Raw genomic sequence first — 15,285 nt, forward strand, 5'->3', positions numbered from 1 at the left:
CACTTTTGTTGATCTAAATTTCTCTTATAAATAGGACCGGAGGGAGTATATATTTAGAATTGAAATTATATATATAATACTAATTTATGACCTTAATTATTATTTTTAAAGAAAATATATGATCAGAGTTATTCTTAGTTTTGCTTTGTGTTTTGATTAAAAATAAACGATATTTATTCATTCAAATTGTGAGTAGATTACATCAATACAATATAAATTTGCTAAAAACAAAAATGATGAATCTGAAAACAAACTTATGTTACCATGTTAATAACATAAAACGACAAAGTACATAAATACACAAATATTCAATCACCTTCATTTTAATGATTATTAGGACAAATGACAAATAATAATTTATATTATGATAAATAGGCTAATAAATCCAATAGTTTTTATACCTATTCTTACGATTTATTTTCATATATTGGGTTATAGCCTTTATAGTAGAACAAGTTCTGAAACTCATTACAAAATTTAATTCAAAGCTAAAGTACTTAAATCTTGCATTAAGGATCGTAGTATCTGATTGGCTCAATTGATCCTTTAGTCCTCTAACTTATCGGGCTTGCTAAACAGAGGGAGGGGCTGAGAAGACGGATCTCAAGAATTCTGCTCCATGTGCCATCAATTAGCAGCTCTTTCAGTTATAAAGTAGGCATAGTTAGCCTAATAGATTGAGGTTTTTCTTTTTTTTGGTCGAAACCTAACAGATTGAGTTAAAATAAAAGGAAATGCTTCTGAGGGGCTTTCCTTCAACCATTTAAACTTTGTTATCAACAATTCCACCAATTGAAGGATTTCATTTTCGGTGAGAGACATAAAAAACCTGGGTACATGCCTTTGTAATCTATGAGCCAGATCCTCCCTGACAACATAAAAAACATGTAGGAAATTGTTACTATTGAATTATTCCTTCAACAAGTAGCTACATAATGATCATAAAAAATATTGCATTGCGAAAGAGATAGTTATAAAGAAAAGAACTAGAAATCTTGCAAACCTGCTTACTGAACGGGAAATAAGACGTGATCCTCTAGATGAGAAAACAAAAGTTTCCACATCATCCCCAAAAGAATCAGTAGAAAATAACACAGGCATTTCTGAATGATCAACATCCCTCTGCTTCTTCTTCTCAGCGGTAGATGTTGTTTGATGGGATCAAACGTACACAAAAATTACGATATCCTATATACAAGAGTTGTACTTGTGGTATAGATGCTACCACTTTGTAATACTTCATATTATTTCCAGGAATACCCAATCTCGTCTGAAGTTCTCCGATGGAGATTCCGTTCGGGTGCGAACTCAATACCTCCCTAACCCGCCTATAACACACCTTTGGATCTACATCAAAAAGCTTTAAGTACGAAGAAAGTTTATGGATCTCTACATTTGGTGTAGATGTGGGCTCCTCAGCAGCTAAGAAGGGATTTTCAAGACGCACCTTCCAGTTTCTATACCACCCGGGAGGGTATTAAAGAGGCATCCGCGCCTTAGCATACCAACCACAAGGAGACATGAAATATTTTCCAGTAAGATATTTCCCCTTGAGCATTGAAGACCACTGCCATACTATAAATGCTGATCTGCTGACATAACCATGATCCTTTCCTGGACATGCAAGGAAGATGTTGTCGTTCTCCCTCCTATAAAAGTTTCGAAGCCATATGCAGGAGAAGTCTATGTCTTTATCACCAGATATCAAAAAGCGGTGTATGGGTGAGGGATTTTAAGAAAACCAATCCACAAAGCATTTGTTCTTGTTCTTTCCACCTGTAACAGAGTAGTTAAAGGTCATTATTATTTTAAAAGATAAAGAAGATAAGATTGAATGATACATTTGAGTAAGTCGTTGTATGGACAAGATTCTAAAACTGATTTGTTGGTTGCACATCCATCTCAAACCATAAGAACCAAGCTCCATAACAAACAAGGACACTACATTCAAACTACAAGTCGTCTACCTCATTGTGATAACTAAAGAGCAATGTTCAACATTTCAAAAATTGATTCTTGATATCGGTGTATTTAAAAAAAATTGGAATAATCAAGACTTTTATATCATATAAAAAATCGTATGGTATTCAATTAGGATTTTCAAGATTTTGTAAAGAGAGTTTCACAAAACTCAATTGTATTCATTTGAGACTTCTTACAACTTAAAAAGGAATCCGTAGGTAGAAAGAAAGAAAAAAAAACACGAATTTTGAGGAATTACTTTACTAAATAGATTTTGTACAAGACTTTTTAGTACCTTTAATATTTAATTAAATAGTAAACAATTATATTTACATTGTAAATATATTCTAGCTTAATCTCTAAGTTACTTAGGATAAAATATTATGTAGAATATTCCTTTTGTAATCTCCTATATAATAGACCTTCCGTAGTGTTATTCAGACTAGTTTTTAGCATATGTCTCTCTTTTCTCTCTTATTCAACAAGTACAATCTATAAACACTACACCCATCAAACAATCCCACCTATACTCATGGGACTTTTTAACTCTATCATTCCCTGCTTGTAGACTGGTAAAGTTGTTGTCATGTGACTATAAGGTCACGGGTTCAAGTCCTGGAAACAGCCTCTTGTGTAAAAACAAGGTAAGGCTGCGTACAATACACCAAATGGTGGGAGCCCTTCCCGGACCCTGCGTATGCGGGAGCTTCAGTGCACCGGATTGCCCTTATTCCCCGCTTGTAGACCTCTTCAAGTGAGTATTTCTATCTCTCTCTTCCTTTTTCTCCTCAAAGTTTATCCATCATTATAACTCCTATCCTATGTATTGCAAATAAAGTGATCAGCAACTTCTCTTTTACTGCTCTTGATTCTGCTCTCAATTTCTTAATCTCGCTATCAACAAACTTTGTTAGGTGCTCTCATTATTTTTACCCTTGGCATTATGTCGATCAATGATTAAAAAAAATTGAAAAACAAAAAGTATAAGGAGATCACATAAGAAAAAAAAATGAAGTAAAAGTCTACTGCAATAATAATCTTAATAAGTTTTCTCTTAATTTTTTTTATGAAGTTTCTTTTGATGTAATTGGTTTATGCCATAATAATCTTTTTACGCTTGCTTTTGAGACTATGAAGTTGCAGTGAAATAAATAATAATCGTACTAATTTTACTTTTCTTTATCTCAACATTATCGTTTTTTGTTATTTATGTCTTTGATTCTCTTAAATTTTGAATGTATGCTAGCAATCATCAAAGTCTTATCAAATCTCACAAGGCAAAAAATCCTTTTAAATCATATAAATTCTTATGATACAAATCCTTTAAATTCAAAACAAAAATGTTTCGAAAGCTCGGCGGAGTCTTAAAACTCGGAAAATTCCTCCAAAGTCTTTTAAAACCTATTGGACTTTTTTCCTAATAAAACAGTCATATAAAATCCAAAACCAATACACCCCTTAATTTCTAGTAAAGAAAGAAAAACAATAGAACTGAAAATGAAGATGGTAATAGTTTTAGTTATAAGGTAAGAAAAAAGAACCTGGAACGTGGTGGAGATCAATGCCTGATAGGAAAAGTGCTTCTTGTTTGATCTGTGAAAGTTGAGAAACATCGCCATAAGCGTCGATATGAATTGGGCCCTTAATCCTGTTGGCTCTAAGAACTCCCATAATTGAAGGTGCTACATTCAAAAAGCTAATGCCGGAGGGGACGCCACAGCTGTCAAAGTCCCACCATACTGCAACCCTAAATTTAAAGTTATCCCAATGAGGTTGCAGAGGATGACTAAGATCCTGTTGCAGTTCTGATGACTTGGGCTCTTCAAAATGACTAGCCCTGCTTTTCAAAAATGTCCACCAACTACTAATCCAACTACAGAAATATGATGATTTACCATCAGCGTATTCCCCGAGAGGTTTTCCTTGTGAAGGGATAGATTGGAATGATTTTAAATCATCACCCTCGCTGCTAACACACGATGAGGATATTTTGGGAACCCCATCTGCACTTCTATCCATATTTTTACCGTCATTGCGCACTTTTTGAGTTGTGGCACCATCCTTCTGGTTATTCTTAACAGCAGATGTCGTTGATGGGACCAAACACACCCAAAAATTATCTCCTCCTAAATACTGGAGCTCTACATATGATATAGATATTAGAAAGTCGGAAAACTTTTTATTTCCATAGAAGCGTTTAACCAAAGGCACATCACACTTTGTCAACTCTGCACGAAGATCTCCTATGGAGATCCCATTTGGATGCGAACACAATATTTTCATAACCTGCCTAGAAAAAGACTTTATGTCCAAGGTAGGTTTGGATATCTCCTCCGAATTTTGTGAAGATGTGTGCAACTCAACAACTGAGAAGGGGTTTTCAAGAGGCGCATTTGAGTTTTCATAGCATGAATTAGTGGGACCATCAGGAGGATAGTTGAAATGTTTTCCTGTAAGGTCATCCCCATTGAGCATTGAAGACCACTCCCACATTATAGTTGCTGCATGGCAGAGAGCATCAACATGAGCCCATCCGGGACATGCAAGCAAGATATTGTAGTTGCACATTCTTAACCGGTGCAATACGCCACTGCTAGAGAATTCTTCCTTACCAAATATCAAAAAGAGGTGTCGTGGTGGAGGATTTTCGGAAACCCAATCATTAAGATCCGCAAGAAAATGTTTATAGGTATTGTTCTTTGTATCTGCAACAATGTGGTCATTATTTATTATTTGAAAGAGCTGTGTTTACTTGAACAACTATCTATATGACAACTTTTGAGACAACCAAATCTCACACAACTTTCTTAAATGACACCCATCAATCAACAATCAATAACTTTATATCAATACATTTCAAAATTTTTAATATTAGAAGACTGCGGGTCCCGCTTAAGATTGGGAGTATTAAGTAAGACCCTGCAGTGGTTTCTCCCAATAGGGTATCTAATAGGTAGCGGGTTTAAGACCCTTCCATTGGAGATAGTCTAAGTCCTACCACTATATGTGTACTAGACATGATGAATTTTGACAAGAACATAACAATAACAATAGATAGGAAAAGGAACGAACCCGTATAAGTTTTGTGCAATGGAAAAGGGTAATCGTCGAAAAAGGAGTGTAGAGTAATGTTGGTTGAATTAAGAGCCTCTTTGTCGACGACATCACCATAAGCGCGAATACGAATTGTACCCATAATCCCGTTAGCTCTAACGGCTGCCGTAATTGAAGGTGCTACCTTGGAAAAGCTAAACCCAGAGGGCACGGGACAGCTGTCAATGTGCCACCATACTGATACTGAAACCTTGGGAGGAGAAGAATATGATGAGAACCCACGCACTTTAAACGTAGTAAAAACCTTGCGAGAAAGACGAGAAGGTGGAAAGGAAAAAATTTTCAGAAAAAGAGGAAACATTGTCGAGGAGAAAGGAAAAGAGCAATATGGAACGAATATCTAGCCGTGAGCTTGTTCGGATTGGGCGGCGGTTTCAGATTCCGCAGTTGTCGGATTCGATAACGGTGGTCGGATTCGACGACAGCTTGTGGCCATGGGCAAGGGGAGATGAAATTGCATTTCTGTTTTTCTTTTTATCAGCTGTTTTGGATTTACAAAGGTTTTTTGTGTTTAAAAAAAAATTATGAATATACCACGTGGCACATTATGATTGGCAATGTCATGTACAATAGTTAAAATTAGGTTTAATTACAGTTTTTGGTTCCCTAAATATTCAAATATTGCGATTTTGGCACCCTAAATACAATAACTATTTTTGAGCCATTTATGTTTACCTCTTTTGCAATTTTGACCCTTTGTAAAAATTTGTAGGGGCTCGAAAGTAGTTATCCATCTTTTTTTTTTAGAGATCCTGGTTATCAATCTATCAACCTCTTATTTGGTAATCATTGTAATTATTTTCTTTTTATTTTTAATTTCAAAATAAAAAATATTGGTTTGTTATGTTTCATTTGAATTAATGTATAATTCCGTTTCTATTTCATTTTTGTTTGGCTTAATTGCACTTTTGGCCACCTATCTTTTCAAAAGTTACGATTTTGACCCCCTAACTAATTAAAATACAAAACAGTCCACTATGTATTGGATCTTTGGCAGTTTTGGCCCCAAGATCACTTTTGACTTAGTCTTCGTTGACGTGACACCCAAATCCCTTAAGTGAGGTGCCACGTGTCGACCATTGTGGGTGCCACGTCAGCGAAGACTAATTCAAAAGTGGCTTTGGGGGAAAAACTGGCAAAGATCCAATACATATGGGGCTGTTTTGTATTTTAATTAGTTATGGGACCAAAATCACAACTTTTGAAAAGATAGGAAGCCAAAAGTACAATTAATCCTTTTTGTTTATAAGGGAAAGGAGGATGTTATCGAGAATGAAACATGGCAAGGAGAATGGTTAGCTCTCTGGTAATTCAAAAGAAATTGTTAAAGGATGTTCGAACTATAAATAAAGCTTTGTAATTGGACAAAAACATCACAAGGAATTCAATTTTTGGTTCAAATGTAATAAAATTAAATAGGCTTAAATGCACTTTTACCTCCCTATTTTGATTGAATTTGAATTTTACCCCCCTATTTTTATTGATTCTGGATTTTGCCTTCCCTATTTTAAAACTCGGAATTTTACCCCCTATTTTATGTTTTTCATGATTTTGCCCCCTCCCCCTATTTTATCCACATAATTGATTATTTGTATTAAATGTTTTTTAATGAAAAAGTAAAAATATAACCAAAAAAATACTAAAAAAATGTTTCTATTAAATACTAAATGTTTCTATCGTCTGCTGCATCGGTTTGTGTTTTTCGAGTCTATGGTGTTTTGCTGCTACCTTGGTTTAGTATCATTGTTGCACTAAATCTATTGGGACCGTTGTGCCAACTTTCTTTTTGAGTGTTTGTGTTGTAAAAATTAGTAATAAATTATCTCTATAAATAATAATCTTTGTATAAATAAAAACATCAAGTAAATATTAAAGATAATAAACTAGAGGGATACAAGTAAACTTATTGTTCTTAAAATTATAAGAGTATTGTCACAGCGACATTTCCCCTATGTTAATCTTTCGAGATTTCTTTTTGTTTTTTTTTTTTACTCGGCATTTCCCCTATGTTAATCTTTCGAGATTTCGTTGTTTCACTTTGACATTGTTTTGTTCGTTATTTTGATGCAACATTGTTTGATTTATCGTATTCGTGTAATATTCGTTTGGTGTATATTAACATATCAACTTTGATCAATTACAGATTCAATCAACAACTAGATCCTCAATATTTCAGGAGACATGAATATCTTTGACTAAGTCACTTTGATTTTGTCACAATATTTTTATGCATTTTTCATTTTATGTTAATAACTTGGAGATTGTGAGTTTATTTGTAAATTTATATTTTTTATTTTGGGTTAATGTATTTACCTTCTGTAATATTAGCGGTTTATAGTTTACCTCTGTAGAAAAAATTAAATTTCAATCTTTTAATTTGAATATTCTTTAATTTTGGACTTTTTTGATATCAAATTTCAAAATTTAAGGTGATTTTACCCACTATAATTTGAGCAAATTTTGGTTTACCTCATGCCAAGTCATTGGTTTTGCCCAGTCAAAATTTATGAAGATCCAAAAGTAAAAAATCTTCAAATAACAGGGTTGAAATCTAAATTTTCTTTTTACAAAGGGTAAATCAGAAACTACAAATATTACAGAGGTAAACATGTATTGACCATTTTATTTTTAACAATGTTGATCCTAAAACAAAAATGCTAAATTTGTGTTTGTATAATATGTTGAGGCAAAATCCCTAATTAATTTTAAAGATAATAAACCAATATGATTAAAGAATTAATGGACTTTGATTAATTCCTTGGTATTTAACTTGTGCTCTTGAGTGTTTTACTAAGACAGGAACAAGGTTTGAATCATACCAAGAATCAAGAAATCAAAGGACATTTGAATTCATGATCTAACACTAAGGTCAGAAAGTTAGATCAGAATGTTGCTCGAAGATCAGAATGTTCAGAAGGTTGTTCAGAAGCAACCTAGTTCAGAAGGTTGTTCAGAAGCAACCAGTTCAGAAGCAACCTAGTTCAGAAGGTTGTTCTTATACAAGCCAAGAATCTCAAGAACTGTGATCAAGGTCATGCAAGGCACATGTGACATGAACATATGTCCAGGAAAGTACATTTGCATGGATCAATCAAGCAATAAAGGCATATACAAGAGTTATGTCAAAGAAGGCATTCAATGTTCATTTAAGACTATGAACATTGATGTACTAGGAATATTTCACAAAGGAATATCATCCTAGATGTTATTATCACTGCTCTTCATTATTGTTTCATTATTAGGATTTGATTACATCAAATGATAGTCTTACAAATCATCCTAAGTGAAACAGATGGAACATTCTGATGATCAGAATGTTCAAGCTCAGCTCATGCTTACTTTATGAACAGTATAGTAGGTGAAAAGCAAAAAGCAAAAGCAAAGCAAATCTGTCATCTTCAACAAGAGATAGACACGTCTGAGAGTTGGTACTGAACAAGGACAACACAATCTATCAAAGCATGGGCATGAAGATGCAGAATCCCACAAAATCCTCCTGCACCGGTTCCAAGACAAAATCTGGGAAAGGAACATTCTGATGTATGAAGAAAAGTCCATACATTGGTTATTGTCCAGAAATTCATATGAAAAGCATATGCATAGCCCAGAACTTCATGTGTTCATTCATACATGATGAACCCAGATGAAGAACATGATGAACCCAGATGAAGATCATCATGAACACAACAACATTCTGATGTTCATCAGAGATCAGAATGTTTGCCCAGAATTTCAAGTTAAAGCTTGTGGGACCCAGGACACATGGCATAACACCATTGGACACCCTACAACGGCTATATGAGCCCAAAGACTCTATAAATAGAGGGCTTGGCCTTAGCAAAACTTGTACCATTGCAAAGCATACAAGAAAACAACTCTGATTTTGTTTGAAGCTTTTGCAAACTGAAATTGATCAATCTCTAAGTCTTTCATCAACTTAGTGCAAATCAATACTCTTGTTATCTGTAGGATAACCTCTTCTTCTTCTTCCACTGTTTGTTTTACAAACATCCAACTTCCATACAAATTGTAACAAAGTCTCATCTAGCTTTTAGAGGTCCTAAAGTGTTAGGTTGAGCAAAGGTTGTAAAAGTCTAAGTGGTTAACTTAGCAAGAAGGTGCAAGCCTGCTGAGGCTTAGAGAATACAGGATTGTAATTGTTCAGATGAACAAGATTGTAAGGTGCAGGACTTGAGAGGTTATCTCAAACATCTTAGTGGAAACTCTCACAGGATTGTGGGGAGTGGACTAGCCCACATTGGGTGAACCACTATAACTCTTTGTGTGTTCTTTCTTTCTTCTCTATACTCTTTTATTTACAGTATACACAACACACACTTACACTTATACTTTAGTAAACAATTTTGTTTATGAACTTCAGAACATTCTGAAGTCAGAAAGTTAACATAATTCCAAGTAAACAACTTGAGAATCATTTTTAAGTTTCAGGATAATTTTTAAAGGGTCACAATTCAACCCCCCCTTCCTTGTGACTATTTTATCTACTTCATAATATACTCAAACAATTTAAACAGAGTGAATATAAATTTTTATTAGTAAAAAAATATCATTAAGGTCAAAAGTGGAGAGTGACAAAGCAATAAAATTGGGTTAATAACTTTGTTTTGAAGGAAATATAAAAGTATTAAAATGATCACAATTACATTAAATTTTGGCTTGGTTGCATTCCAACAACATACATAAATTTTGTATGATGTTGATTAATTTTACAAACAAAAACAATTATTCATTTATTTATTTTCAACCAAACTAGCAAGACTCATTCTTTATCCATCATATTGATTTCTCGCATATTTTATTTGGTTTGAATTATATAATAATAATATCTTATAAAAATCTTCAAAATACGTTAAAACATTTTAAACGTACGAAAAACTCATAAAATAAAAATAGTAATTTTTATGTGATAGATAAAGAATTCAGCTCATTACCCTAACAATATCGTTCATTTCCAAAGTAAAAGTAAAAAATGCCCCTACGTATGTTAACTTGCGTAGAGTGAGTTAACATGCACTAGTTATAAGGCGAACGTGAGTTAAGTCACACGACGTTACTTAAGTCAGTTTTCAGCAACACAGCAGCACAGTTCCCTCATTTCCCAACTTTTCCAAAAACGAAAATTTCACCCCCAAATCCAAAATTCATCATTCTTGCGCCATTCAAAACCAAATTCGTCCACACTATCAAGTAAGTGATTATTCTCTTAATTCTTTGCATTATTTTGGTTGAAAATTTCAAATTTTTGTAGAAAATTAACATTTTTAGGTTTCTTAATTCTAGCGTGACTTAAGTCAAGCAACGTGACTTAAATTGCGTTAAATTTTGCACTAGCGTGATTTAAGTCAAGTAACGTGACTTAAGTTGTATTTCATATTGCACTAGCGTGACTTAAGTCACGCTACCTGTCTTAAGTCACATTCCAATTTACATTAGCGCATGTTAAGTTGTGTAAGGATAAAAAGGTCTTTTACTTTAGGAATGAGCGAAACCATTTGGGTAATGAGCATAACTGATAGATAAAGCACAAGATGGAATGTGCATGAAGTTAACAAGAAGAGAGCTGTCCAATCCAAGTTCGAGTTGGCCTATGGAAAAGCCACACTTCTTAGTCGCAATCACACTCAACTTTTGTCTAATCAAACCGAATTGGTAACTAGCTTCTCACCAATTCTGTAAGCCACATCATCCAATCCAATCTAATTATATTAACAATAACAATAATAACAAGAAGGAATCAAATACCTTGGTTGTGAAATTGAGATCATCACGCAACATAAAATACACATAACACAAACAATAAACCAAACCTTATAGAAGAAAATAAAAGAAAGAAAATAAAGTCGTCGTGTAGAATTATAATTGGATAACTCAATAAGTTTGAACTAAACGAGTTGAATAAATTATACGACTAGAATTCAAATATTAAGAAAAAATTACTAATAATATTTTAATATTTCTCGTTCAAAAAATAAAATTATTCTTCTATATCTAAAGCATCACACTTATAATTTCAATCTCAATACAATCTTCTAACAAATAAAGAACTATATATATAGCATCAACGTATATAACTTTGAAAAGATGAGTTATATACAAAATTTGGATACGAAAAATTGAAATCAAGCTATAATATTTAAAGTAGAGATCAAATTTATTTATTTTTCATCTCTAACTTTCATTGACAACTCAATTTATTTCATACATGAAACTAGTAAAATTATTTTCACATGAGTCACAACACTGCTTGTATATGCTTATTCTCAATCTCAAGAGAGTGTTGCTAGCAAGCTAGTTGTGTTGATCAATCATAGTGATGAAACTTAGAGACATTGCATTGAGTTGGAAGTAAACATGGTTCTCTTCTGTTAAAGGAGAAGTTTCATTTTTCTCTTTTCTTTCTTTGAACTGATCTTCACATGTAACCGAATCATCCATGGCGGCGCTTACTTCGACATTGGCCGTGTTCAAATCCTTTGATTTATTGAAAGCAACCATAGCTTTATCTAAAGATGAAAGGGAATCATCGTAAAGATCAAGACAATCTTGTAGACAACCCTTAACATAATCATCATAACTTTGGTTTTTTAAGTTCTTTGAAATTTTGGACATGATATTGGTTCCATTGGACTTGGTTAGGTTGATTGACATGTTCACAAGATCTTCAAGGTTGGTTGGTTGTGTTTTGTCCTTGGAAGCAGCTTCCTTAAGGGATTTAACACAAAAATCATAGCTTAAATTTGGGTCATTCTTGGAGGCTTCTTTACAAGATTGAATGATAAGATTGGAGCCATTTGAGTATTGAGAAAGAAAGAGAAGGGAAATTATCATGTATACGAGGAACTTCATGCTTCTATTTGTTTTTCACTACTCTTTTCTTTTTGGTAGAGTGTGTATTTTGTGAGAAATGGAATATGATTTTAGACTTTATAAAGTGATCGGGCCCCCCTTGAAAGAAAAAAAAAGTGATCGGGGCATATCGTATTTTGTAATATATTAATGATTTAAATGTGCATTAGATAGTTACAAACATACTATTTTTTGTTTTTGTCTATGTAAAAATGTATTTTTTTACTTTTTTTTTCTTCCTGCAAATATACTACATTTTGTTTTTAGTCTTCTTGTTGTGTTTAAGTTCCTGCAAAACTTAATTATAATGGAGTTAATCCATCTAAAAGATATAATATTTTATTTTAACCCCTCCAATATTAATGAAATAAAGGATTAAGATATATATTACAATATATCATAGAGATCAATTTCAAATGAATAAATTTTAGAAGGACTAAAACAAACAATGAGGAGTAAAATGGAGTATACTTGTAGAGAAATGCTAGGAGCACGCTCTTTTTAATACTCTCTCTAACACCTACTCTTTTATTGGATAAAACAAATGTGAGTCTCATAACTTTAGACGACATGATCCATTTCTAAAGTGTGAGACCTAGATGAGTTTCACCCAACAAGAGAGAATAAATGTTAGAAAGAGCATTGGAAATAGAGTTTCCACAAAGACAAATATATATTTAAAGCTATATAAATTTATCGTGGGACCAAAGTTGCTTTGAAGAAGAGCAATGTTATTTAAAGGGAAAGATTTGTTCCAAACTCATCAAGAACAAGCGATTGACCAATTAAAACAATTGGTTTTGCACAATGCACGAAAGAGAGAGAAATGTTAATAGGAGAGAGAAGCAGAAAATGCACGATTGTGATGGCTTTGCTATAAATCTCCTGCGAAATTCAACATTTTTCTTTGAAGAATTATGGATAATTTATCCAACATTTAATAAACACTAACCACATAAATAGTTTTGCAAGTGATATCCACAAACTAATTTTTATTCCACTAACAAATTTACTCATGTGACTAATTTTTAGGCTAATTTTTATTAGATGTTGGATAAATTACCCATAATTATTTAAAGATCCTATAAAAGAAAATCTTCATTTATCTATAGAAACAGTTAATTTGGTGTTTTGGTGGGAATCTGATAGTGCACGTTGATTCGTGAAGGAAAACTTACTCTGGCAAAGGCCAAATAAATGCTAAAATTCTGGTTTATTATGCTTGCTTTTCTGTTATGATTTGGTTACTTTTGGTAAACTTTTATATTTGTACGTCATTTTAGCTACAAATCATAAGATATATGTCGCGTAACGCATGCATACATGTGGGCTCTGCCACTTAACATAAAAGTAAGAGGATATCATCTATATCTATATTATCTATATTTGTATAGTGACAAAAAAGAGAATTCAGAAGTATCTCTCATTCTTAAATGTTTAAAAAGTTTTAGTTGAAGTTAAACTCATTGAGGATGAGTTCAATTTCTTACCGAAATAAGTTTGGGTAATGTTTAACCAAACTTCAAATTGTTAAAGCATTAAAAATCCGAGGATTAAACAAGAAAGAAGAAGTTTCTTGGTTTTATAGGTATATTTTTCTGTCTCATTCAATTGTTGAGTATATAACCACACGCAAAACTTATCAATGACTTAATTTGCTTTGCAGTAATTAATGAACACATAATGTTATTTGCCATGAAAGAAAACACAAGAGCTCTAATTAATCATCACAATTCAGGATACACACCTTAAACTCTTTTTTTTTTTTTTTTCCCTGCATGAACTTCAGGATGTCGTTATTACTACAAAAGCTTGTATGGAAAGTTGACGTCCGTAAAATTAATGAACACACAATGCTATTTGTCGTGAAAGAAAATGATCATAAACTTTACGAGTTGTCAAACATTAGATTGTTTTAAAAATATTTTTGTTTTTAGGGGAGATTGTTTTTTAAAAAGATGAACATTTGAATTTGACAAAAAAACACGAGCTCTAAATTATCATCATGTAGGGGCGAATCCCTTTGAATAGATGGGGTAGCATTGGCTACCCAATTTTTTTATTTCTACTGAATCATTAGGTATATTAATATGGTTAACTACCTCAATAATTTTTTTAACTACCTCAAATAAATTCATCTGGTTAAAAAATTATTACTTGATTAAAAAACTTATTTGTCTTATTTTGACATTTCGGTCTCTATAACAACTATAGAGAAAACATTTTTAGCAATAAAAATGATCAATAGTCAAACATAATAGACGATAGTTTAATGCAAATAGTTTATTTGTCTAAGTTGAAAATGATTTTTTTTTTATATAAAGATACGTTGAAAGAAGAAATTGTCGGTCTATTTAACAAATATTCAATTATGAATTATTTGACTTCTCAAAACCTAACTTTATAGAGAATAAAAATATTTAACATTTAAATTTAATGTATAATATTCTAAAATATATAAGTTTTTTTTTATTGCATAACCAAATTATTTGTATTTGGCTCCTTCGTAAAAATTTCTCTAGCTTGGTCGCTGCATAGATGAGACATCACTGTGAATATTTCTTGTGATGACCCAGATTTTCTTTGATGAGCAGTAAACTCTTATTTTCTTCCTTGTTCCGTGCATGAACTTCAGATGTCATTATTATAGAGAAGGACTAGAACCGTGAAATTAACTCTCGTAAACTAATAAATAACCTATTTGCTTTGCAGTAACTAATGAACATAAAATGTTATTTGTCGCAAAAGAAAATGATCATAAACTTTACAAGTTGTCATACATTGTAGTTGAAATTTGACAAAAAGACACGAGCTCTAATTAATCAACACAATTCATGATACATTACGAGGTATGTTTCTCGTAATGACCAACATTTTTCTTGACGAGCAACATAAACACTTATTTTCGTCCATTTCTCCCTGCATGCACTTCAAATGTCGTTAATATTACTTAAGCTAGGATGGAAGTTGAGTAACTCTCCAATACCTCACACTTTTTTTTTTCTTTCAAAGGTAATCCTTACAAGTCTGTTGTGATATGTGTTTCAACTCATTCAACCCTGCTTTCATTTTTCTTTTTGTCCTTGAAGTGTTAGCTCAATGATAACATATTTACTTTAAAACTTCAAAGGACAAAATTCAAAACACTTCTAAAACAATTGTAAAATGACAGTTCATATCACTTTATTAATAATATTTTTTCTTAACATTTGAACACACTAACATTCACGTTTCAACTTTTTCACTTTTAGTCAATACTTCAATTTTTACAATCAAAATCAAGCCTAAGCAAATGCTCAGAAAATATTATTAAAATAGTTTTCAATCAATTAAATTAAACCA

The 15,285-nt window shown here is 32.5% G+C and overlaps 2 protein-coding genes across 4 annotated transcripts; both read right to left on the reverse strand.

Annotated features, from left to right (window-relative positions):
• Nucleotides 1-307: 307 nt before the first annotated feature.
• LOC25493560 (uncharacterized) lies at nucleotides 308-5,577 on the reverse strand. 3 transcript variants are annotated; one of them, XM_039833461.1, is made up of 5 exons: nucleotides 5,035-5,577; nucleotides 4,575-4,667; nucleotides 3,504-4,463; nucleotides 1,004-1,776; nucleotides 308-868 (listed from the first exon to the last, which is right to left on the reverse strand). In XM_039833461.1, exons 1-4 carry the CDS (start codon nucleotides 5,375-5,377, stop codon nucleotides 1,733-1,735), a joined length of 1,440 nt encoding a protein of 479 aa, XP_039689395.1. In that variant the 5' UTR covers nucleotides 5,378-5,577; the 3' UTR covers nucleotides 308-868; nucleotides 1,004-1,732. The 3 variants fall into 3 exon arrangements, with proteins under 3 accessions (XP_039689395.1, XP_039689396.1, XP_013457542.1); XM_039833462.1 differs by lacking the exon at nucleotides 4,575-4,667; XM_013602088.3 differs by having other exon boundaries at nucleotides 3,504-4,667.
• A 5,547-nt stretch (nucleotides 5,578-11,124) lies between these two features.
• On the reverse strand, nucleotides 11,125-12,044 carry LOC25493562 (pectinesterase inhibitor 12). The gene has a single exon (XM_013602090.3). It carries the CDS (start codon nucleotides 11,941-11,943, stop codon nucleotides 11,386-11,388), a length of 558 nt encoding a protein of 185 aa, XP_013457544.1. The 5' UTR covers nucleotides 11,944-12,044; the 3' UTR covers nucleotides 11,125-11,385.
• Between the last annotated feature and the right edge of the window lie 3,241 nt (nucleotides 12,045-15,285).

The sequence above is a fragment of the Medicago truncatula genome, chromosome 4, assembly GCF_003473485.1.
Source record: "Medicago truncatula cultivar Jemalong A17 chromosome 4, MtrunA17r5.0-ANR, whole genome shotgun sequence".
NCBI lineage: Eukaryota > Viridiplantae > Streptophyta > Magnoliopsida > Fabales > Fabaceae > Medicago > Medicago truncatula.